The 26,774-nt window shown below is 45.3% G+C and overlaps 1 protein-coding gene across 2 annotated transcripts in view; it reads right to left on the bottom strand.

The window, feature by feature from the left end:
- TESK2 (testis associated actin remodelling kinase 2) overlaps nt 1-26,774 on the bottom strand; it is a 141,060-nt gene that overhangs the window by 26,321 nt on the left and 87,965 nt on the right. For both annotated transcript variants that reach the window (XM_068239506.1, XM_068239505.1), the window contains exons 5-6: nt 20,161-20,307; nt 10,146-10,228 (exon numbers count right to left, since the gene is read on the bottom strand). In XM_068239506.1, coding sequence (XP_068095607.1) covers nt 10,146-10,228; nt 20,161-20,307 — 230 coding nt within the window. The remainder of the gene's footprint in view (nt 1-10,145; nt 10,229-20,160; nt 20,308-26,774) is intronic.

Here is a 26,774-nt window from a genome sequence, read left to right as displayed (position 1 = left end):
CCGAGTGCCTTCAAAACTAAAAATATGGGTGGCTCCCCATACAATAATGCGGAGCCTCCAAAAACATTACCCCATATAACTTAGGCTGTGCCCCCATAAATGCTAGAGTGCCCATCCTAAACAGGCTGCCTGATGAGGGGAGCATGCTGCATTATCACCGAGTGTACTCCCTCCCTCCATCATCAGGCAGTATATTCTCCAAGACTGGTTTCCTCCAAAATAAGCTTACAGTATCCCTGTAAGTCAGAGCTACCAAACACTCTTGTTCAGTGGCCCCTGAATATACAATATTACCATAGTCATAAGCAGCAGGCCTACGTGTCCCATGCATAAGTAGCAGCACCGATCCTAATGTGTTCCTACTGGCTGAAGCTACAAGAAGACAAGAGGGAATGAGACTTGTCGTGGACCAATACGCAAGTACCACGATGGAAGAGTGATATGAAAACGGTTACATCACCCCTGGTCTTTATGTAGTTCTAGCCAGGAGGATCAGTATTGGTGCTGCAAGGGACTCTGACACCTGCCGTTTCCAGTGAGTTTGGCATCTTTGTAGGCACCCAGAACACCAATATGTAGTTACGGCCAGCTGGAGACACACACACACACACACACGTTGATGGGCTACAAAAAAAAAAAAAAAAATGCTCTGTCAGCCCGCTGTCCATAGTGTGGGAACCACTGCACTAGATGATGCAGGTTACAGGAGCAGAAATGAAGTTTTAGGCAATCTTCCAAAGCAGATAATGATCCAGGTAGACCATAATTTAAAGACTAAATTGCAATGAAGGTTATGACGAAGTTGATACCAGTGTTATTTTAAAAGGAAATAAACATGGCAGCCACATCTCATTTCAGATGTACTTTAAGCCTGGTGTCCTTCCATATTCCCGCACTGAAGATTCTGCAGTACATCAGTACAGCCAAACTCCCCCCTTCCCAAGATGAGATCTATACACAGGCACACAGATCTGGACCCCCGAAAGATGTATTTGTACATACACTGCCTAAGCAACTCAGAGTATGGACTAGCTGGAAGCCAAGCTGCGTAATAATATTAGAGAGGAAGGTAGCTGTGTAGTTGTCTGTTTTTAGTCCTTTTCTGGGAGCCATTTTGAGAGGGAAAGTTTTAAAGGACAACTGGAGCGAGAGTTATATGGAGGCTACCATGTTTATTTGCTTTTAAGCAATACCAGTTGCCTGGCTATCCTGCTGGTCCTCTGCCTCTAAAATGTTTAGCCATAGCACCTGAACAAGCATGCAGCAGACCAGGTGTTTCCGACATTGTCAGATCTGACAAGATTAGCTGCATGCTTGTTTCTGATGTTATTCAGACACTACTGCAGCCAAATATACCAGGAGGGCTGCCAGGCAGCTGGTATTGTGTAGAAGGAAATAAATATGGCAGCCTCCATGTTCCTCTCACTTCAGTTGTCCTTTAATGGCAAGAATTAAATGTATTTTTTCAAATAGCCCTCAATGAACAGCATTTTTTTTCAAAATGCTTACACATTTGTATACATTTTTATTTATGGAGTGGTTTGGGGATGCCTATGGTACTCAGTGCTGCGTAATATGTTGGTGCTTAATAAATACAATACATACTTTCTCTGTATAATGCTAAGTTAGTGTCACTATTTTCCCTTGTGTATATCAGTTTGAAAACCCGCATCTCCCTTCCCCTCCTCCGCAGTCTGAGGAAACTGAAAGGGAAGGACCTGATCCACATAATGAGATTTGGTTTGTAATCCGCCTTTTACATGATGGAGACAGCACCAGTGACAAAGTCCTCAGAACACACACAATGCTGGCATATGCTGCTCTGTCACATCAGAGAGAGCTCGCTGTCGCTCGGCCACCACAGTGGCTGCATACCTCCTCACAGAAGGCAGCTGTCAGTCAGTTATCACTACATACAGCAGCCTGGTGATAATGGTAACTGAGCCCCGGATATCTGGGACGATAGTTAATAAGCTGTATCAGCTGTAGTGCTGACCACAGCTTCCTGTGAACCACAAGCCGTCCGTCAGCAGAAAGATGCTCTCTTCTAATAAGCAAATATTGTTCTGCAAAATACAAGGCAGTTCTCACAGGAGGGAGAAAGAGAAGGTTCTAAAAGGGGAACTTCAGCCTAAACAAACATACTGTCCTTTAATTACATTAGTTATAATTAAAATAGATAATATAATCTCTTTCCCACCCGGTTTTAAAAGAACAGGCAAATGTTTGTGATTTCAAGGGGGCAGCCATCTTTTTCATGGGGCAGCCATCTTTTTGGTTGAAAGAAGGTGACAGGGAGCAGGAGATACGGTTCAGCTGCGTGCGCTAGGCTTCATATCTCAAATTCACAGTTAAAAAAAATTTTTTGCACCAAAACAGCTGAACAAGAACAACAATATCAGAAATCCCATCATGCTTTGCACTGCATCAGGGAAAAAAATGCCTGGGCAGTTTTCTTCTGTGCAGCTAAAAATGAGGTTTGGGTAAGAGAAACAAAGCTCTGATGCTGTGAAACTGTTAAAGGAACACCAAGCCTTTTCAGTGCTGCTGAGTAGATTTTTAGTCTGGAGGTTCACTTTAAGCACATTCGTAACATAAGTTTGCTTTAAAGGACACCTGAAGTGAGGAGGCTATGGAAGATGTCATTTATTTACAATTAAACATTACCAGTTGCCTGTTGATCTTTCATGCATCAGTACTGTCTTGAAACAAGCATGTGGCAAATATAGTCAAACTGCTGATCTGCATGCTTGCTCGGAGCTATGGCTAAAAGTAACAGAGGCAGAGGATCAGCAGAACAGCCAGGCAATTAGCATGGTTTTAAAAAAGGAAATAAATATGGTAGCCTCCATATCCCTCTCACTTCAGGTTTCCTTTAACAATCTTAATGTAAGGACAGACATTAGGAGTTGCCGGTCCTTCATTGTTAGTTTTTAGAACGGTTTTAAATCTTTTATGGGTACAGGAAGTCTATGACTTGCTTTGTCTTCTTCAGCATATGTGAGGAGGAGTGTTTATTCCCCTGAAACGTTTGTTCAGCTTTCACTTGTCATGTGTACAATGCTGGTCTACAAGCGAAAGTGGTTGCTCTGAGCAACATAAGCATGCTCCACACATTAGGCTTTTGGGTATAGGTTTCTCTCAAATGAGCTAGAAAAGCTATACAGGCTCTCTGAAGGCCAGTTCCCACTTATCCAGTCACCAGTATTTACAGGACTACAGAAAGGGTGACGTTTGGCCAATAGGAGCAACTTTGTGACGTAGAAAGGGCAGGAATAATTTATGACCCAGGCCCGCGTCTTTCGCCAAAAACATTCTAATAAGGGTTTACTCTAAGACAAATGTAATTTAAGTTCAGCTCTTGAAAATGGATTCCTTAGCTCCATTGCCAACATTCTTCTAGTATCTGATCCTGCAGGTAGCAAAGGCCTAGTGATCCAATGAGCTGACACTTCATTTAAGCACCAATGGCTTCTTCAGATGGTAGGTGGAGCATATAAACAGAAAATGTAACACCCTCAAAAATTCAATGAATTTTCCGTTTCTTCTCTACTCAACAAGAGACAGTGCATACTTGCTGGAGCAGTAGCAGGTAAGTATACAAATGAAGGGACACCCCAGGTTCACATAACCTATAGCTACTTGTCAACGGTTTTCTAAATATTAATCTTCAAATTTTAACTATGAGATCAGGTATTTCTGACATTATTGTCAGATCTGACAAGTTTAGCTGCATGCTTGTTTCTGGTGTTGTTAAGACACTACTGCAGCCAAATAGATCAGCAGCGCTGCCAGGGAACTGGTATTGTTTAAAAGGAAATATAATAATAACCCAAACATTTGTATAACGCTTTTCTCTGGCCGGACTCAAAGCACTTAATATGCTGCAGCCACTGGGACGCACTCAAGAGGCTATCCTGCAGTGTAAGGGAGTTTTGCCTTGAACTCCTTACGGAATAGGTACTGACCCTATCCAGGATTCGAAACCATGTCAAAGGCGGTGCCCTTAACCAGTAGACTATATATGGAAGTTTCCACATTCTTCTCACTTCAGTTTCCCTTTAAGTGAAAGATCAGTTCCATACCAGAGATGACTGTGGACCTGTTCATAACCTTTCTTTTCCTGCCACAAGTGCACTATAACTGTACGTTCCTTGTTAGCACAAACCGTCATTTCTTGAAGGATTAGCTCTCAGGATATATCATGATTTGCTTTGCAGCTAGTCCCAGAATTAGAGCAGTATGGGCCATGCATTATTTACAATGGAAGTTATGATCCCTACTGCTACATGCATACTGATGTGGGTGTGATTGTCACATACAAAAAAAAACAAAACACGGGTGCTGGGAGAGGATGAGGGAGGATAGACACGGGTGCTGGGAGGGGATGAGGGAGGATAGACACGGGTGCTGGGAGAGGATGAGTGAGGATAGACACGGGTACTGGGAGGGGATGAGGGAGGATAGACACGGGTGCCGGGAGGGGATGAGGGAGGACAGACACGGGTGCCGGGAGAGGATGAGGGAGGACAGACACGGGTGCTGGGAGGGGCTGAGGGAGGATAGACACGGGTGCTGGGAGAGGATGAGGGAGGATAGACACGGGTGCTGGGAGAGGATGAGGGAGGACAGACACGGGTGCTGGGAGGGGATGAGGGAGGACAGACACGGGTGCTGGGGAGAGGATAAGGGAGGATAGACACGGGTGCTGGGGAGAGGATGAGGGAGGATAGACACGGGTGCTGGGAGAGGATGAGGGAGGATAGACACGGGTGCCGGGAGGGGATGAGGGAGGATAGACACGGGTGCTGGGAGGGGCTGAGGGAGGATAGACACGGGTGCCGGGAGGGGCTGAGGGAGGATAGACACGGGTGCCGGGAGGGGCTGAGGGAGGATAGACACGGGTGCCGGGAGGGGCTGAGGGAGGATAGACACGGGTGCCGGGAGGGGCTGAGGGAGGATAGACACGGGTGCCGGGAGGGGCTGAGGGAGGATAGACACGGGTGCTGGGAGGGGCTGAGGGAGGATAGACACGGGTGCTGGGAGGGGCTGAGGGAGGATAGACACGGGTGCTGGGAGGGGCTGAGGGAGGATAGACACGGGTGCTAGGAGGGGCTGAGGGAGGATAGACACGGGTGCCGGGGAGGGGATGAGGGAGGATAGACACGGGTGCTGGGGAGAGGATGAGGGAGGATAGACACGGGTGCTGGGAGGGGATGAGGGAGGATAGACACGGGTGCCGGGAGGGGATGAGGGAGGATAGACACGGGTGCTGGGAGAGGATGAGGGAGGACAGACACGGGTGCTGGGAGAGGATGAGGGAGGACAGACACAGGTGCTGGGAGAGGATGAGGGAGGACAGACACGGGTGCTGGGAGAGGATGAGGGAGGACAGACACGGGTGCTGGGAGGGGCTGAGGGAGGATAGACACGGGTGCTGGGAGAGGATGAGGGAGGATAGACACGGGTGCTGGGAGAGGATGAGGGAGGACAGACACGGGTGCTGGGAGAGGATGAGGGAGGACAGACATGGGTGCCGGGAGAGGATGAGGGAGGATAGACACGGGTGCTGGGAGGGGATGAGGGAGGACAGACACGGGTGCTGGGAGGGGATGAGGGAGGATAGACACGGGTGCTGGGAGGGGATGAGGGAGGACAGACATGGGTGCTGGGAGGGGATGAGGGAGGACAGACATGGGTGCTGGGAGAGGATGAGGGAGGATAGACACGGGTGCTGGGAGGGGATGAGGGAGGATAGACACGGGTGCTGGGAGGGGATGAGGGAGGATAGACACGGGTGCTGGGAGGGGATGAGGGAGGACAGACACGGTTCCTGGGAGAGGATGAGGGAGGATAGACACGGGTGCTGGGAGAGGATGAGGGAGGATAGACACGGGTCCTGGTAGAGGATGAGGGAGGACAGACACGGGTGCTGGGAGAGGATGAGGGAGGACAGACACGGGTGCTGGGAGAGGATGAGGGAGGACAGACACGGGTGCCGGGAGAGGATGAGGGAGGATAGACACGGGTGCTGGGAGGGGATGAGTGAGGATAGACACGGGTACTGGGAGGGGATGAGGGAGGATAGACACGGGTGCTGGGAGAGGATGCGGGAGGACAGACACGGGTGCTGGGAGAGGATGAGGCAGGATAGACACGGGTGCTGGGAGAGGATGAGGGAGGATAAACACGGGTGCTGGGAGAGGATGCGGTAGGATAGACACGGGTGCTGGGAGAGGATGAGAGAGGATAGACACGGGTGCTGGGAGGGGCTGAGGGAGGATAAACACGGGTGCCGAGAGGGGATGAGGGAGGATAGACACGGGTGCTGGGAGAGGATGAGAGAGGATAGACACGGGTGCTGGGAGGGGCTGAGGGAGGATAGACACGGGTGCTGGGAGGGGCTGAGGGAGGATAGACACGGGTGCTGGGGAGAGGATAAGGGAGGATAGACACGGGTGCTGGGAGAGGATGAGGGAGGATAGACACGGGTGCCGGGAGGGGATGAGGGAGGATAGACACGGGTGCTGGGAGGGGCTGAGGGAGGATAGACACGGGTGCCGGGAGGGGCTGAGGTAGGATAGACACGGGTGCTGGGAGGGGCTGAGGGAGGATAGACACGGGTGCTGGGAGAGGATGCGGTAGGATAGACACGGGTGCTGGGAGAGGATGAGAGAGGATAGACACGGGTGCTGGGAGGGGCTGAGGGAGGATAAACACGGGTGCCGGGAGGGGATGAGGGAGGATAGACACGGGTGCTGGGAGGGGCTGAGGGAGGATAGAAACGGGTGCTGGGGAGAGGATAAGGGAGGATAGACACTGGTTCTGGGAGAGGATGAGGGAGGATAGACACGGGTGCCGGGAGGGGATGAGGGAGGATAAACACGGGTGCTGGGAGGGGCTGAGGGAGGATAGACACGGGTGCCGGGAGGGGCTGAGGTAGGATAGACACGGGTGCTGGGAGGGGCTGAGGTAGGATAGACACGGGTGCTGGGAGGGGCTGAGGGAGGATAGACACGGGTGCTGGGAGAGGATGAGGGAGGATAGACACGGGTGCCGGGAGGGGATGAGGGAGGACAGACACGGGTGCCAGGAGGGGATGAGGGAGGACAGACATGGGTGCTGGGAGAGGATGAGGGAGGATAGACATGGGTGCTGGGAGAGGATGAGGGAGGATACAGATAGTGGTATCAGACTGATGAGAGGAGGGAGGATAGACATGGGGGGCAGAACTGGATAAGGGGTTGTGCAGGTGTCAGGGATGTGATGGGGAGGAGACCGGCACAGATATCTGGTGGGGGGTGCACAGCAGGTATTTGGGAGTGATGGGACCTTGGCAGCATAATGTTGTAGAGTCAAAAAAAAAACAAAATAAGGAGATAAAAACAGACCAAGAACAAAGAATTTCAAAGGAGGATGTTTGTATAAAAGCTAGCTAGTGGTTTGTGATTAATACCAGAAAACAATAACAGCTATACATAAGCTCATTTATGTTCCAGAGGGACAGCAACTGAAAACTGATGGCAGCATGTGGACCACAAAACTCTACCAGTCTTTATATGCAACTAAAGGGAGAGCTACCACACCAGGTGCACCTCGCTTTCACAAATTCTGGTAATTTGGCAACTGAGTGGAGTTCTGTTACAAGAAGGCTCTCCTCAGTACCTGGAATACACCCCCCCCAACACACACAAGCATGCCCAGGGAGAGCATTACAGATCCTGCAGATGCCAGCTAGCTACGAGATCTGGCCAGTGTCCCAGTGCTTGGTGTGGTAGTGAAAACAACTTCAGCACACACTGCTGTTAATCAACACCAGTTGTATTCCCCCCCCCCCCCCATTAACGAGGTGCCGCCGAGGTACCTCATTTTCCTGGCAAAGTCTCAAGAACCGTTATTAAATATTTCCACTTTTATGAAAGTTTTTTTTCAAGATGGAACATTTACAGCTACTAACGAAAATCTCAGCAATTGGTGTAACCCGGCTGGGGTTGCTTGGCGACAGATCTGACACTCCGCAATCTGCCTGAATAACAAACCAACTGTACCATCTGAGGTTGTAGGGAGATGCAGAGCGTTACTCTGCACAGCACTTCTAGCTTTGCATAAAACCAGAGCATCCAACAGTAACTGCTCCTCCTGACTAAATCACTGCACACGTGCAGTACAGCGAGCCAAACCATATCTAGAGTATTCACAGTTCTCAAAGCCATTTTTATGATTTAAAAGGAGAGTTTCATGAGGTGTATATTGTAAGTATTTTCTAGTTACAACTCATTTCTGTGTTTAGCTACAGCACAGGTGTCAAACAAGCCAGGAGGGCCGAATGCGGCCCTCCTTGCCATTTTATGTGTCCGTCGAGAGCTTCCAATGTCCATCATTGTAAGCAGCAAGAGATAGGCAAGGTACTGCCATCCTGTCCAAAGGAACACACCGGTGAAAGTGTCTCTGATTGAAACATTGTCAATTTGAAACGTGGTGCAGCAAGAACCTACGGTCCACCCTCCAAATAAATTAGCATGGGACCACCACCTTGGATTCATGTAATGTCTGCCTTCTTCAGCGTTAAGTTGTCTCTTTAGTTCCTTCTGGCAGTCATATGGTCTGTGCTTCCATACCGCCTTCTTATGATCATGTGACATAACTCAGGCGTCAGAAGTATGTATCAGGAAGATCAAAGGAGACCCAAAGCATGACTGGAGCAGGCAAATATTTTGCTCCACAGCGCTACTCTGAAAAAGGGGGAGGAGCTACAGTCCCTATAGTTACTTCACTTTGTTTGCGACTTATATCTTATGGTGGCCACACACCATACAATTTTTTAAATATCTGTTCAATTTAAGAATTGCAATACATTTTTCTGACTGATTGTAACATTTCAAAAATATGACCAATGTACCACATACATGCATGTTCAATTTTCCCCCAATTATGCTTAAAATGATTGGAAACTGACAAAATTGCTAGGATATGTATATTAATAAATTGACAAACACACACCATACAATCTTTAGAAAGATTGAAGAAAAATATCTGGCATTCCGGATCGATAAAAAAATCCAAGAAAACGGGAAATCCGATTGGATTTTTCAGTCAAATGAAAAAAAAAAAACCTTTTCGATTATTTTCAGGAGATCCGATTGTTTTTATCGAATTGCTGTAAAATCTGATAATTTTATTATATCGTGTGTGGCCACCTTTAATTTAAAAAAAAATACAAACTTTTAAATGCAGTTTCTGGTAGTTTAAATTAGAGGTTAGAGTTCCTTCCATTAGGATAACCTCACTGCGATGTCACTGTCTGGGCGCAACAATGGACTTAGAGTTCTCATTTAAACCACATGTTACTGCATTACCAACCTTCCTACTACTTCCATTTCAAAAATATCTCTTTCGCATGCATCCAGTCTTGACTACTGCAACATACTACTCATACACCTCTCCTCTTGCTAGTCTAATGGTGGCCATACACAGTACAATTTTTTCATACAATCTTACCATTTCTATGTAGTATAAGGGTAAATTAAGTGAATATACTGAATGGATAATGTAGGTAGTTCCCTTATTTTACATAGAAATGGTAAGATTGTATGAAAAAATTGTACCATGTATGGCCATCATAAGGCTGCCCCTTCTGTGCCAATTCATCCACTGGCTGCCAATCAACTAAAGGGTCCAGTTAAAACTCCTTACACATACATACACACACATATATACATACGTCACCACTGTGGTTTGGGAAAAGTTACTGTGGGAGGAGCTGAGAGCAATACCACTGTGGAGAAAGACCACCAACGCTGGAAACACACGTTACGTTTTTTCATTAGATAGATGCGTTCGATTGAAAAATTCCGTCATGTCCAATATTCCTCTCGATCGTTTTACTGCTCGATTCCTCGTAAAAGTAAATGGAAAAAAAAAAAAAGAATTGAGGGGAAAAAACACGATCGAGCAGAGAATCGAACAGGAAAAACGTATCGTGTGTTCCCAGCATGAAATAGGAGTGGCAAAATACAAGCCACTGCAGGAAATCATGACAAGGACACGCCCTTTAGGATTGAAAACAATACTCTAGTTTTAGATAGAGTTGTCTTGATAGAAAAAAAATGCTCTTTTAACAAAGCTAATGAATATACACACTTTACCTGTAATCTGGTATTTTTTCTGCCAGCCCGAAGTCCCCCACCACCGCAGAATACCCATTCTCGTCACTCCGGACAAGGCAGTTCTGCAACAGAGAAAGAACAAGGTTAGCTGGCTGCACACAATATTCCTGCAGGCACACAGCCAAAGCCAAAGGCTGATGCACACCATGCAATTTTCAGTATGTTCAGTTGCTGCCAATCAAGAAATGGATCAATTTTCAGATCATTACTGTACTAAAGCAATCTCTTTCTGGATCGGGAGCAGATCGGACAGGTCAGAAATTACTGGCCAAACCTTCAGATTGAAATTGCATTGTGTGCACCAGGCAGAAAGGAGTAACCACCGCCTTCAGCTTAAAGCAGATCTGAACTCAGAGCTTCCTCTCTGCTCTAATGCGCAACAGCATAATAACCTTTATAGAAAAACATTTCTTTGTTACAGCCGATACAAATCCTGCAATACATCTGCAGTGTGTCTACTTCCTGTTTTCATGGAAGCAAACATAGGGTTAACGCGTTTACAAATTAGCTGTTCTGCCTGTCCTGTGCAAGAGTCCAGGTTCACTTTAAAGTCTGATGATGGAGAAGCAGAATCTTAGGAGGAGCTGCTGAGGCTGTAGATATGACAACCCACAGAAAACAAAGTACAGCATTAAAAAAAAAAAAAAAAAATCTATATTACACTATTCAGCTATAGCAGCCTCCATTGACAAGCCCTCAGTGTTCAGAGAAGAGGATGCCTGCTAATGTCATGCATCTCAGTACAGGGCTGGCTGAACCTGGAACAAGAGTGCTGGGGGCTTTCACATGACAGTTGGAAGCATTTAATCTTTTTAATCACCCAGCAAAACCTTGCCCGTCATCTAGCTCACCTGCAATTTTTTGAGCCACCTTAAAGGACATCCGAGGCGAAAAAAAAACTGAGATAAATAATTGTATCTGTCCTCCTCCTTCTAAAAAGGACTTTTAAAGTTATCCCACAGTTTTATTTTATATTTAAATCAACTTTTTCAGCTTTTACGGTTTCATGGCATTTTCTCAATGAAACATTAATTGAAGTATGCCAGGGCTAAAATATATGAACTATTGACCTTTTTTATCTCTTTCCTGCTCTTAGAAGCCATTTACTGCCACAAAAGTGTTTTATGGCTGCAATTCCTCATTAGTGAGGGTTACACTAGAGTCCGACCCAGTCCCGACCCGGACAGGAACTGCCACTTACATACCTGATTTTTAACTTTTTCAGGCAGAGAAAGAAAAAAAGGAACACAGCGTAGTTTTTAGTGTGCTAGGCACTGTACATACCCATGTCTATCTCATAATGTCACATGTCGCCTCGTGAGTCCTTTAAAGCCCCTCTCCGGGCAAACAATTATTTGCTAAGGCCCATGCCCAATGCTACAACTCAAGGTATTGAGCAAATGAAAGGCAACCGTTTTCCTAAAGGGGATAATCAGGCTTTGTATTCCCGGTCAGGGCTGACCTGCAGACATAACCAGCACAGAATACAGGAGTACATATGCAGGTGATGATGGGCACTATTGATGTGCAGGAATACACAGAGCCTCTTGTGTCTAACAGCCGCAGAACATCTGCTCCCACCTTCCCGACACTGAAGCAATACAGAACTTTTCATAAACTTTGCTGGAAGTGTTTATTGGGCAGCTAAACACAGGATGGGCCTTGGAGAGAGACATCTCTGTGTTGGCATACTCTGAATTATGTGGATGCAGCAATATCACACGGCTTTCCAGCTACGTCCCATAGAAAATTAACGATGCATGCAGGACAAGTCTGCTAATCAGAGACTAATATTTTGTACTTTCTCCACATCCTGGAGGTGCAGCAGACAGCTGTATAACACAAATGGCAGATTAAAGTTGTCATAACATTGCAGAAGCCTTCAGTAACGCAAGAGGGGAGATGGCTTCTGTCCCAGGAGGAAAGGGAACACTTCCATCTATCAGATTAATGTGGTGGGGTGGCCCATTTCTACAGCTGAGGACAGAATGCAAGTGACCTCTTAGGTCATGGTGAACTGAAGAAGTCACTTGTAGTAGTGATAAAAAGTCTCCTAAAACACAATAAAAAAAGAGTCTAGTGGAGATGCCTTTCCTTTTGGATGATCTTCACATCAAAAAGGGAACTTCAGGAAAAATTAGGGAATGGCAATAACTATTTTTTTTTATACTGCACAATGCTCCACAGCTGTACATTGTGTGGTCTAAACAGGGACAATAAGGTTATCTGCCATGAGAATTTAAAGAGAAACCGTAACCAAGAATTGAACTTCTAGGTTACGGAAGATACCCCCCTTTCCCATGAGAAATCTATGCCTTTTCTCAAACGGATCATCAGGGGGCTCTGTATGGCTGATATTGTGGTAAAACCCCTCCCACAGTGTGAGGTCAGGACCACGGTTCAAACATCACACTGTGGGAGAGTACATTTGAAATCGGCGCCGGTAGACTTGGGCGCAGGATACAGCGGTATATGGCTGATCCTGCTTCTGCACAAGTCCGGGCCGATTTAATTACTATTCCCCCTCCAGGCCGCCATGGATAGTGGGGGAATGAAATAATTCGGCTTCCAGCGATTGCTGGAGGCCGAATTATTATGTTTTTAAGCAACCTCGGCTCCGTCTTCTGATGGAGCTGACGTTACTCACTGAGTGCTTCAATCGGAGTGATTCCTATTGAAGTCTATGGAGGCGCCGGCTGCGCCCAAATCTAGCAGCGCTGAAAAGCACTGCTCCGCTGTGGGAGCCTTGTTGCATTGTGGGAAATAACAGCTGTTTACAACGGTTTCCAACTGCCAAAAAAGCAAGCAGCATCTCCTTCCACTGACATCACCTGCCAGCAGTAAACATGTCACCATGTGATAAGTGCCAGAATGTAAAGCAGGAAGAGGAAAGCTTTTACAATGGACAAACACTGACTAAATAATTTATACATAATTACTGTAAAAATGAAGTACTTTCTGTATTACATTTTCACTGGCGTTCCTCTTTACGTTTGCAACAATAAGGGCTGGCCTAGTTCACACTGTGAGCAAAAATCGTGAATTGCGATCTTGCAGAACAAAATTTCACATTCTTACTGCAATTTGTGATTCCCATTCAATAGAACAAGAAATACAACGCAATTGCCCCCAAAATGCTGCGTGCAGTGAGTTTTCAACTTCTGCAAGTCAAACTCTGCAATAAGAATTATCCCGTAGGGATACATTAGTCACAGCGCTTTGCTGATTGCCGGCAATCAGCAAAGTGCTGAAAAGCTCCTTCGTGTGAACCAGCGCAAATATTTGTTTTTTATATGTGATTTTTTTTTAGTAATTATTTCCGATGCAGTTTAAAAGGGAATAAATATGAAAATGCAATTTCTCCATTTTAAACACCTATAGTTAAAAAATAGACAATGCTGCTGTAGATATAACCCACAAAATTTATTAGACTATTTGTCCAGGTTAGGACAACATTAAAATGATGTGCCTAGTACAATGTATCACAATAATATATTTGGAAATAACTGTGTATTTATTCTAATTTGGGGTCTTTGGTTTACTTATTTGCTATAAAAATTACAATCCCTAGTCCTTTGTGTAACAATTTATGTATTCTCGGTTAAATTCCCTCACTTATGCTTTTTTTTTTCTACAGGTTTTTCATTTTGGCAGCTATAGGGGCGAGGGAGGGACAGAAGGGCTTTATATTTATATGTATAGGATTTTATTTTGTGGTTCACCGTTACATTTTGGCACTAAATCACAGATTTCTATGCTAAAAACAAGGGGAAAGAAAAGGTGGCCATACACTTACAGATTTACAGCAGATTTGACCATCAGCTAGATTTCTGTCAGATGCCTGTCAAGTCTAATCAGACATGAATCTATCTGATGTGTGCCACACACTAGGAACAGTTTGAAAATCGATCTAAATGCATTATTGGACCATTAGATCCAATGCAACTCTATGGGCCATCGATCTGCTGCCAGCAGCAGATCGACCTAGAGCTTCCATCCTCCCAGATCAAATCGATTGAAATCGGCCAATCGATCATTAATTTCCAATCGATCGAAGGCTGAAATGAATCTTAAAGAGAACCAGAGGTGGGTTTTAAAAATCCTAATTGCACACAGAGGCCGGGTCTGCATATAATGCCCAGCTACTATTGCTATATATCGTTCTCTCCCACTCCCCCCCCCCCCATGCTCTGCTGTCCCCCCTAAATCAAATCGCCATGCTAGCGACCTGCAGCCTGTCCATAGCCGGCTGTTTACATTGCCACTGCGTCCCTTCCCTCCAATCAGCGGGAAAGGATGCAGGCGGGGGAGCGGCGAGACTGACAGTGGCAATGTAAATAGCCAGCTATCGACACGCTGCGTGCCGCTAGCACGGCGATTTGATTTATGGGGGCAAGCAGAGTGAAGGGGGGTGGGGGGGAGTGGGAGAGAACGATATAGCAACAGAGGCTGGGCATTATATGCAGACCCAGCCTCTGTGTGCAATTAGGATTTTTAAAACCCACCTCGGGTTCTCTTTAAGGGCTTTCACACGGTCAGCTGACAAGCAGTAAAGGCACTGCCTGTCAGCTGCTCTCCTGCACCAGCTGGGCGCTTGCTAGCACCCGATACCAGAGTTGTACAGGTGGGTGTCTCCCCCCCCCTCTCGAGATCATTCGTTGTAAATAGTATTTTTTTTTTTTTTTTACAAACTTAGGCCTCAGAAGGTCGGCTGAACTGTGCATTTGCCGAGCAGTTCAGCTGCCTGTCTGCCGCCCACCATTGCAATTCAGGGGCAAATTACTCGGCAGCAGGGAACTGCAATATGTCGAGATTCTCTGCCGGCGGCCGCCTGGTAAAATGAGTGCTGCATAAACTGCAATGTAAATCAGGTGGGGGTGTTAGGTTTGTGGAAGAAGAGCGTTAGGTAAAGTGATTAGTAGAATATCAGTAATTTTTACATATATTCTACTAATCAGTGCCCAATTGTGGCATATTCATAATTTTACCAATATTCTACTGGCAACTTCATACGGCGCCCAAATTACTGTGACTCCCTTTTTCAACATATGCGTGTTTTTAACCACTTTCCTCCAACAACAACAACAAAAAACCTGATAAGTCACCCCCCTCCCCCGTACCATACACACATATTGCCACTCAATGGGCTTGATTCACAAAGCCGTGCTAACTGTTTAGCTCGGGTGTGCTAAACAGTTAGCACGTGAAGTGCCGTTCGCAGACTTTTGCGCACGCAAAGTGCCGCGATTCGCGTGTTTGCGGACTTTTGATTCACGGCAAATTGTGTGCGCAAGAGTCCGCGAACAGCACTTCACGTGCTACCTGTTTAGCACACCCGTGCTAAACAGTTAGCACGGCTTTGTGACTCAAGCCCAATGTGGCACAACAATTGATTCTTCTGACAGGAATCAATTTAGAAATGAATGGATTCCCACCACACACAGCACATCTCTCTTCAATAGATTTCAGCAGAGGATCTATTGAAAATCGATCAAGCTGCAGCATTGCCCTGTGCAATGCAGTGCAACGCTATGGCCTATAGGATTGACTACGGTTCCTCAAGCTGGAATTATAGTCCTGTCCAACTGATACTTTTGATCGATTTTTGGCCAAAATCGATCGATGAAACATTTTGGGGTAATAAATTCCCAGCAGTTGAATTAGAATCTGATCAAATGGGAAAGTGTATGGGTACCTTCAGACTATGCAATGCACACAGTGTGAACCAACCCTTAGTTTGGATTTCAACAAAAGCTGGCCATACACTTTTAGATAGCCACCCAATTTTTGTACTGACTCCACGCCCTGGAAAGGAATCAATTCACAGGAATCGATCCCTAAAGTTTGATGTAATACAACACTATGAGGCGCCAAACTACCACTCCTCCCAAATCGACCTAGATTTTCCGTCCTGTGCAATATTTAGTCAAAATTGATTGAAAGTTGATGGGACATTTTGGGGGTAAAGAGTCCCAGTGGATCGATTAAATCTGCCAGAAATCGAACAAGAAAAATGATAAGTGTATGGTCACCTTAAAGGACACATCCAAGGTCTGCAAAAATAAAAAAATCCACTTACCTGGGGCTTCATCCAGCCCCTGCCAGCCGTCCTGTGCCCTCACCACAGCTCCGCTCCACGCTGGTGGCCTGGGGTCCCCTCTGGCACAAGACACCGACTGTGTCTACGCGAGCAGCTCTCAGTCGCCCTGACATCATCCGAATTGTACTATGCAGGCGCAGTAGTTCTGCCTCTGCGCAGAACAGCCCGGATGCCGTCAGTGCGACTCCGTGAACCGCAGGAAGATTCCGGAAGATGCCGACCTGCTGAGGTCGGCCTCTGCACCAGAGGGGGCCGGGAGCCACCAGAGCTGCAGCGAGGGCACAGGTCTGTTGCCAGCGGTTGGAGGAAGCCCGAACTAAGCAGATTTTTTTCCTTGGACCTTCCCTTTAAGGCCTGTGGTGTCAGAGTCTTTTACGTGCGGTTTTTCAGATACCGCGCATTTGTTCAATAGCCAAGTGCATGGAAAAACAAGCATTCAGATTAGTGGAAATTCAGCCTTGCTCTTTCACTCTGCTGGGTAAAATAAATGGTATCATTTTGAACGCTGAGAATCCCGTAGAGCAATTTTAATAAAATCCCTCCATTTTGCAATGTTGTTTCCACAGGGACAGAGCTGGCGTTCCTACTCAGGTCAGAGCCTGTGGCGGTGTGAGGAGCAGTCATCCTCCTGCAGCACATGCAGCTGTTTGTCCAGTCTAGGCCTCAGGCCACTCAATGTTATTACACAATAACTACAGCTTATAAATCAGAGCCTGCTGACCTCCCAGCACTGTGAAAGCATTCAGTGTAACAACCAGCAATAAAACCACAGAAAACGCCATTTATCCAGCAGCCATAGAAGCAAAGCACTTCCCCCACTCTATACAGCAAGTAGGAATAAATCCCACTGCTTATCCAAACCTGTGACTGGCCACCTTTCATCCGTCAGCTCAGCATTGTGACACTGCAGGGACTGGACAGATGTCACTGCAGCCACTCTACCGGGATCACCACAGCTCATACACTGCTAACCTATGAGATTGGTGCCGTGCACAGCTCCATGGCGAAAGCGTTACACACTAACATACTTTAACAAGCATTAAGTATATGTGTATTTAGCAATCTTAAAGGACCACTATTGTGAAAACTGTAAAATTTAAAAATACACGTAAACACATATAAGAAGTGAATTTCTTCCAAAGTAAAATGAGCCATAAACTAAATTACTGTTCTCACAGGTTACTGTCACTTACAGTACGTAGAAGAAATCTGACAGAACCGAGAGGTTTTGGACTAGCCCATATCCTCATGGGGGAGTTCTCAGGGTTGTCATTTTTAAAAGCACTTAGTGAGTGACAGATTCTCTTTCCAACTGCTAAAGTGTGCAGCGAGAAGAGAGGCTGGCCAGCATCACTGTATAAATCCTTTATTGAGAATGTCTTTTATAAAGAATAAAAGCTATGCTGAGAGTCCTCCATGAAGAGACGGACTAGCCCAAATCCTGTCGGTTCTGTCAGATTTCTACTGTCTACTGTAAGTGACAGCAACATAGGAGAAAAGTAATTTATGGCTCATTTTAATCTGTAAGAAACATACTTTTTATTTGTATGTGTTTATATGCATTTTACATTTAAAATTTTTTGCGACAGTGGTCCTTTAACTAAACATTGCTTCTTTGTAGTTAAAAAGAAAAAAGAAGGTTGATGCTTTTATTGTTTGGAAAATAAATAAGTAAAAAAAAAAAAAAAAAATCAACGTAAACACTTTAAGAGGAACTCCAGTGAAAATAATGTTATAAAAAAGTGCTTCATTTTTACAATAATTATTATGTATAAATGATTTAGTCAGTGTTTGCCCATTGTAAAATCTTTCCTCTCCCTGATTTACATTCTGACATCACATGGTGACATTTTTACTGTTGGCAGGTGATGTAGCTGCTGCATGCTTTTTTGGCAGTTGGAAACAGCTGTAAACCGCTATTTCCCACAATGCAGCAAGGTTCACAGACAGGAAACTGCCAGGAGTACCACGGTCCTCAGTTTCTTGTGGGAGGGGTTTCACCACAATATCAGCCATACAGAGCCCCCAATGATCAGTTTATGAAACGGAATAGATTTCTCATGTAAAAGGGGGTATCAGCTACTGATTGGGATGAAGTTCAATTATTGGTCACTGTTTCTCTTTAAAGAGAAACTCTGACCAAGAATTGAACTTTATCCCAATCAGTAGCTGATACCCCCTTTTACATGAGAAATCTATTCCTTTTCACAAACAGACCATCAGGGGGCGCTGTATGACTGATATTGTGGTGAAACCCCTCCCACAAGAAACTGAGGACCGTGGTACTCCTGGCAGTTCCCTGTCTGTGAACCTTGTTGCATTGACAAAAAAACATGCAGCAGCTACATCACCTGCCAACAGTAAAATGTCACCATGTAATAAATGTCAGAATGTAAATCAGGGATTTAAAAGATTTTACAATGGGCAAACACTGACTAAATCATTTATACATAATTATTGTAAAAATGAAGCACTTTATGACATTATTTTCACTAGAGTTCATCTTTAAGGCCTTGCTCACTAAGGCTGAGCATGGGCAGTACAGCCTACTGTCTGAAGAATGTAATATATTACCAGTATTTAGGATACCCAACTTTACATTCATTTTCCTGGTTTGATCGTCAGAAGCACTTCCTAGATCTATATATTGCTATATATTGCTGTTGGTATGTTTAGCCCATCTCCCAGTGATGTTTCGCCTAGGCTATGAGGTCACAAAGCCTTCTCCTCCCAAGTGGTGTTTCTTACCATTTCGGAACACACAAACATACAATCCACAGTGAGGCACTTTCTGACCATTCTCAATCGAAAAAAAGGTTTATTTATGATTTCTTAGACAACCGATCATTTAGATAAAAAAAAATAAAAAAATAAAAAAAACAGTTTGGCTGATATTGTGGTAAACCCCACCCACAGTGTGATGTCATGACAGTTTGTTGTCAGTGAACCTCGTTGCATTGTGGGAAATAACTGTCAAGCAAGCGGTATCTCCCTCTGTGCATAAAACTCTCAGTAACAAACATTCCATACAGCTCACCAGGCAGAACTAAAGAGGTCGCCACAGAGTGATACATTTCAGAATGTAAATCAGGGAGAGGAAAGGGTGAGGACTGAGGAAATATATTACAAGGGGCAAACCCTGACTAAAGAATCTATAAATATTGTAAAAAAATAAGCAATTTATTCATTGTTATTGTCATTACAGTTCCTCTTTAAAGAGACCCAGAGACAAAATAACAGCAGCTCTGATACTTACCCGGGGTTTCCTACCGCACCATAAACACCTCCGAGTCCCACACTGTCCTCCTGTGGTCTGCCGTTCAGCCGCGGTGAGCTCCATTACCAGCCTTGGTGACGTCAGTCTGGGTGGGCAGACCTCCCACGCATGCGCAGTTGACTGACTGGCATCGACTGAGACGGATAACGGAAATCACCGAGGCTGAACGGCAGACCGCAGGAGCACCGCGTGGGACTCAGACATGTTTATGTGGCGGGAGGAAGCCCAGGGTAAGTATCAGAACTGTTAGTTCGTCTCTGGGTCTCTAAGTCCACTTAATCATACAAGCACACTGACACTTGGTAACAATTATAACGTCTGCTATCCTAATGATACAGCAAGAGCAAGCACACAATCAAACAGGAAGCTAATTGTGGCTGCATCTGTTATACATCTTGGTACGCTGACATGAGGCACGTACCCATGTATCCCAGCACCAGAAATGGATGGTAAATCGGCTGTCACATGCACAGTTATTCTGTCTCGAAGGAAACACATCACCTCATTTGCCTTTCTCATAAAACAGAACATGTTCCTTTCTAAAATCAAAACACAGAGCCAGCAAATGCTTCCACAGGAATACAAGAGCACTGGGAGCATGCTCCTGAGGAGACTACCTTAGATGTGAGGTCACGGTGGAAGATCCCCTTGGAGTGGAGGTATGCCAATCCCAAAGCAATGTCCAACGCCAGCTTCACCCGCACCGTCCAAGGCAGATGCTGGTTACTGTCCAGAAGCTGCTCCAGATTTCCGCTGTTGATGTACTGAAACACAAAGAGGTCTAAGGTTAATCCATGACAAAATAAATGACAGGCCAGTCAGTCCAATCTAGGAGCCAGCGTGCACATCTATATGGCTGGCCATCCAATGGTGCCCACAAGGGACGGTCAACAAGATGCAAATAACTCCAAATTGATGCAGATTTCGAATGCAAATCTAAGGCGTTTGAAAATGGACCAATCCAATTACACCTTGGAAGGATATGATGGGTCCATTTTCAAGCTGCATTATATGCATATAAAAAAAAAAATGTGCATAATCTTACATCACACATTCTTAACACCTATGTGGACATGTTTTAGTGCTAGTCAAGTTGAATGGATTCAGCAGGAAACCTCATAGGGAAATTTTGCTAATGTGATTGGGTGGACAGTGTCCTCCTGAACTGCTAGGTTTAAAGTGAATGGGAACCGCATTTTAAAAAAAATGAAGCAAATACTTACCTAAGGAGAGGGAAGGCTCTGGGTCGTATAGAGCCTTCCGTCTCCTCTCTCGGTGCCCTCTATCCTGTGCTGCCCCCCCCCCCCCCCCCGCCCCGTTTCAAACCCCCACCGAAAGGGTATTTGGAAGTCTTCGGGAGCCGTGTCCTCCCGAAGACGTGCAGCTCCATACTGCACAGGCGTGAGCGTGCAAGAGAGCGTGCTTGCGCAGGTGCAGTACAGGGCCACCCTTCTTCAGGAGCACTTGGGCTCCCTGAAGACTTCTGAAGCCTCCTTCGGCTGGGTAAAGAGGTATTTGACTAAATTAGTGAAATACTGCTACCGGGCGAGCCAGCACTGGAACGAGGAGACCAGGAGAGGAGCGGGTAGGCTCTATAGGACCAAGAGGCTTCCCTCTCCTTGGGTAAGTATCTGTCTCATTTCTTTTAAATGCGGTTCCCATTCACTTTAAGGCCAGAAACCCACTAGGAGCGATTTGTAATCGCTAGTGATTTGAAAAAGCTCTTGCTAATGCAATGCTGTGGGGGATTTTTATAAAATCACATCGCTCAAGTGGGATCACACCCATAGCATTACATTAACAAGAGTTTTCAAAACGCTCAGAAAATCGCTCCTAGTGGGTTTCTGGTCTCAGATAGGTTATCATAAACTGTGCCCACACTATTTAGCCAATCACAATACTTTGTGCAGTAGAGGGTGCTGGGATTGGAGATGTTCCCTATGAGGTTTCCTGCCGAGTCCCCTAAACTAGACAAGCATCAATTTTTTGCAGGCAGTTTCAATAATTTTTAATCTTAAAAAAAAAAAAAAGTCAATGCGATACAAAAAATAATAACCACCATTCTGTTTGCAAGCAAATCAAATTGTATGCTGCTTGGAATCAGGCCAGTCAATTACACTGTGGATTCTGATTGGGCCAATTCCAAGCGGCATGCAATTTGCATGAATTTTGCATGCAAGCCAGAATCTTCTGCTTCTCATTGGCCATCGCCATCTGAATAAAACATTAGAATGCCATCAATACAAATGTGTCAATTAGATTATAAGCTATAGAAAAGATTCTGCCCATTCTTATCTTTTCTCTCAATAACTGATAAAAATTTAAATGAGATTGAGTAGGAATTACATTTAGACAATTTTACACCACATGCCTGAATAGACTAGAAAAATGTCACATCTGGAATATTATGTGTGTGGGCACCATACAGGGGACATTGAGGCCGGTTTTACACCAGGCGTGCCGCAACACAAAAAATAAATAAAATCGGCCTTCATATGACCCTGCTTCCCCATGCAGTGCATTCATAACAGAGACATTTCCGCTTACAATGGAATTTCATGGATGGATTTTCATTTTAAATCATAACACAAGGCATAAATTGCAATCAGTGGCAGAGCTCATTTTTATAACTGTATAAACTTCTTGATTGTGGATAACAAAGCTAATACAATAAGAAATAAAAGGCAATAAAATAAGAAAGAAAAATTTAAATCTAAGTTCTTGATCAGCAGTCTCTCCCTGTAGGCCAGACCCCAGGCTGAACTGCAAGCCACAATCTCACAAATCGTAGTCTGCTAATCACTATTTATTGTGCCTTGTATGCAGATTTGTTACAAATTGTCAGTAGTTAAAAACTGGCCCAATCAAATTCGTTTCCTGACAACTTTGACTGGGCACATTCCAAACTGCATTGAATCTGTCAGCAAATGATTGATCATCTGTATTTAATAGTGTAAATCAAGCAGCTTTAGCAGCCCTTTGAACACGGCCTGCTTTTATCTCCATCAGCACTGCTGTCCATGGCTGTGGAGTCAGTCATTTTTGGGTACTTGGAGTTTGAGTCGGATGATTTTTGTACCCACTCCATAACCCTGCAAAGGCTGTGGAGTAGGATACCCCGAGTCAGTGGCTTCCATAAACGGAGAAGTCAGAGTCGTATTATTTTTGTAGCGACTCCACAACCATGCTACTGTCACTAAAGGAGCTAATTTTTAGCAGTAGAAGCTTCCTCTGACAACGCAGTAACTTTTGCACACAGACTGCTAAGTTATCAGGCAGTATATTTAGAGTTGGATTTTAGTAACTCTTTAGTAACTCATTAGTATCTTATATAGGCTCACCTTCTCATTCAGGGGGAAAAAAAATATAGCAATAGAAAGTGCAACTATCTGCATAAATGATTTACCGGTACTGTTCTAAAGGGGAGAAAAAAAAAAGAAAAAAAACACAAACTTGTGACTAATGCCACCTACATGCAGCTTGATATCAGGCCAACCAAATGTTTTTCTTTCTGTTTTTTATTGGCTCAATTTCAGTCTATTGCCCAATACACCCGGTACGGATCCGATTGATAAAATCCGTCATGTCCAATATTGCTCCAGATCGTTTCTGCGCTCGATTTCTAATAGCAGTGACCCAGTCACTGCCGCATAACGCCAGTCCTGCACTCCCTTCACTGGCTACCTATAGAATGGAGGGTCCTATTCAAGATGGGCCTACTGACATTTAAATCACTGAATAATCTGGGCCCTGGATACATGAAAGAAATGTTACAGCTGCGAAGCAATCCCTGCAATCTCAGATCCACAGATTCTAATAATCTAGTCATAACCAGAGTCCACTTGAAAACTTTTGGTCCCAGAGCCTTCTGTCATGCTGCCCCTATGTTTTGGAACTCCTTACCTCAACAGATCAGGACAGCTCCATCCCTGGACGTGTTTAAAGGGAACCTAAACTGAGAGGGATATGGAAGTTTTCTTTTAAACAATACCAGTTGCCTGGCAGTCCTGCTGATCGCTTTGGTTGTAGTAGTGGCTGAATCACACACCTGAAACAAGCATGCATCTAATCCAGTCTGACTTCAGTCAGAGCACCTGATCTGCATGCTTGTTGAGGGGCTGTGGCTAAAAGTATTAAGGAGACACAGGATCAGCAGGAGAGTCCGGCAACTGGTATTATTTTACAAGGAGAAAACCATATCCTTCTTAGTTTAGGTTCCCTTTAAATCCAGACTGAAAACCCACCTGTTCAGTTTGGCATTTGCAGAAATATAACTTTTGTTGTGTGAATACTTCATCCTACTACCAATTACTGAATCTGAGAGAGACTAAGCGCTTTGAGTCCTATGGGAGAAAAGCGCTATAGAAATGTTATTGTATTATTGTATACTGAATGGAAAAAGAGAAGAAAAACTGAATGAAGAGAACCGAGCGCAGAATAGGAGTGCAGAATCAAGCAGGAAAAAAAGCGGTCGCAAAATCGCACGGAAAATCTTACCATGTGTACCTAGCATGAGCCCTCGTTCACAGTTAGCATATACATTGTATTAATTTTTTTAATAAAAACAAAACGTGCCATTACATTAAATATCAATACAACAGCACCGATCCCAAGAGATGAGGAGGAAAGGAGATACAGGAGGAAGAAAGAAGAAAATAAGGCCCCCAACCAACCAAGAATGTCTCATTCACTGTAAAGGTAGCCATACATCTAGCGATTCTGATTCAAACAAAGTGATCAACTTTATTGGGGAATAGACGTCAGTATAGATGATCAAAAGTCGATCGACTAGTGACCCAAACACTACAAACTATTCCTATGCGATTCACCTTCACAGATCGATCTGACCAATGTTGCGCCTCCATGCTCGGAATGCAAAAATCGATTGAATGATATGTGAATAGTAGCGGATTCCTGTGTGAGCGACCGATATCTTGCATCCTGCTCGATCAAGTAAGCTGCTCGATTCGACATAACAAACAGCCACTTTTCATTGATTGGGAATTCTGGAACACTCGATTTTGTCTCCATTCGATAAAATTATCGAATCGAATGGTCGACCGTACTGCAAAATCACTAGATGTATGGGCACCGTTAGACGTTGCTTTGTACCAGTCCCTTATAACGCGGCTTACCACACTGCACTACCAATGCCACAGTCACAGTGCGGAGGATGTGCTTCTGTACAATGGATGGTGGTATGGCAACACACTGCAAGCAGTGCAATGCTGGTAAACGCAGAAGTGAAGCATACTTTTCATTGACTGTATGCTTCACTGTACCCGACGCAACGCGAGCATAACATGCGGCGCCGCTGTCCTGCTGTCAAAGGTAACACAACACCCACTGTGAACCTACCATTAAAGCAGACCTGAACTCAGACCTTCCTTTATGCTCTAAAAGATAAATAACAGCATAATAACCTTTAAAGAAAAAACATTTTTGTTACAGCCGATAAAAATCCTGCAATAAATAAGCAGTGTCTACTTCCTGCTTTCGTGGAAGCAGACACAGGGTTAGCATCCTGTGTTTACAAATTACAAATTGTAGAAGTTTTGTAGTGGACAGCACTCCCCAATCTTGTAGAAACGGTGTGCCAGGTCAATAGGTCCAGCAGCATTCAAGACCCAGTGCAGTAACGTGAAAGTTGAAGACCGGCACCATCCAGTAATTATAGCTCAATTTTATTAAATTCAAAAAGACAGCATGACATCTAAACGACGTTTCGGAGGAAGAACCTCCTTTATCAAGTTCCTGTCAGTGTCTAAAATATATCATAATAAACTCTCTTTAAATACCTAACACCATGGGCTATTCACCAATCACATCTCTAGTGTCGCCTATGGCGACCAATCCCCACTCATCTCGCACATGCGGACCTGATGGGGAACTATCTTGTGCGTATAAGATGTGCGCACAAACTTTGGAGCTCGCCAGACGGCAGGGCGGAGAAGCGTAACCAAGGTTACGCTTCTCCGCCCTGCCGTCTGGCGAGCTCCAAAGTTTGTGCGCACATCTTATACGCACAGGAACTTGATAAAGGAGGTTCTTCCTCCGAAACGTCGTTTAGATGTCATGCTGTCTTTTTGAATTTAATAAAATTGAGCTATAATTACTGGATGGTGCCGGTCTTCAACTTTCACGTTACAAATTACAAATTAGCTGCTCTACCGAGGCAGCCAGTTGACACCACTGAGAGATCAAATTACAAACTAGTGCTTTGTCGAAGATGAGGTTGAATTAGACTGGCTAAACCAGGCATGGGCAAACTCGGCCCTCCAGCTGTTACAAACTACAAGTCCCACAATGCATTTGCCTTTATGAGTCATGACTGTGGCTTTCAGACTCCTGCAATGCATTGTGGGACTTGTAGTTCCTTAACAGCTGGAGGTCCAAGTTTGCCCATGCCTGGGCTAAACTCACTAAATACATACGGAGTGCACTTCTCTATGTTTTCCTTTTTGTCCTCTGCAAGAGTTCAGGTCCACTTTAAAGGACAACTGAAGTGAGAAGCGTATGGAAGCTGCCATATTCATTTCCTATTAAATAATACCAGTTGCCTGGCAGCCCTACTGATCTATTTGGCTGCAGTAATGTTTGAACAACATCAGAAACAAGCATGCAGCTAATCTTGTCAGATCTGACAATGATGTCAGAAACATCCGATAAGCTGCATGCTTGTTCAGGGTCTATGGCAAAAAGCATTAGAGGCAGAGGATCAGCAGGACTGCCAGGCAACTGGTATTGCTTCAACCACTTAACGACCGCCTAACGCCGATCGAGCGGCCTTTCCATGCCAGTTCACGGTGACTGTCTCCGTGAACAGTGTGCGAGCTGCCGATCGCGGCTCGCACGCATAATGTAAACATCCGGGGAAGAAATCCCTGCTGTTTACATCACACGGCGCTGCTGCGCAGCAGTGCCGTGACGTAGATCGGCGATCCCCGGCCTCTGATTGGCCGGGGATCGCCGGCATCTGATAGGCAGAAGCCTATCCTATCAGGCGCAGGACGGAACTCCGTCCTGCGCCACTCACAGGGTAAGGGAGAGGGAGGGAAAGCCGGGGAGGGCGGAAAGCGCTGCGGAGGGGGGCTTTGAAGAGCCCCCCCGGAAAGTGCAGGCAGCCGGCGGCGATCAGACCCCCCAGCAGGACATCCCCCTAGTGGGGAAAAAAGGGGGGAAGTCTGATCGCCCTGGCTATTTCCTGATCGGTGCTGTGGGCTGGAGAGTC

This window comes from Hyperolius riggenbachi, chromosome 6 (assembly GCF_040937935.1).
Source record: "Hyperolius riggenbachi isolate aHypRig1 chromosome 6, aHypRig1.pri, whole genome shotgun sequence".
In the NCBI taxonomy this organism is placed as follows: domain Eukaryota; kingdom Metazoa; phylum Chordata; class Amphibia; order Anura; family Hyperoliidae; genus Hyperolius; species Hyperolius riggenbachi.
Note: the sequence above shows the minus strand (reverse complement) of the source record. Positions and strands in the feature narration are given on the sequence as shown.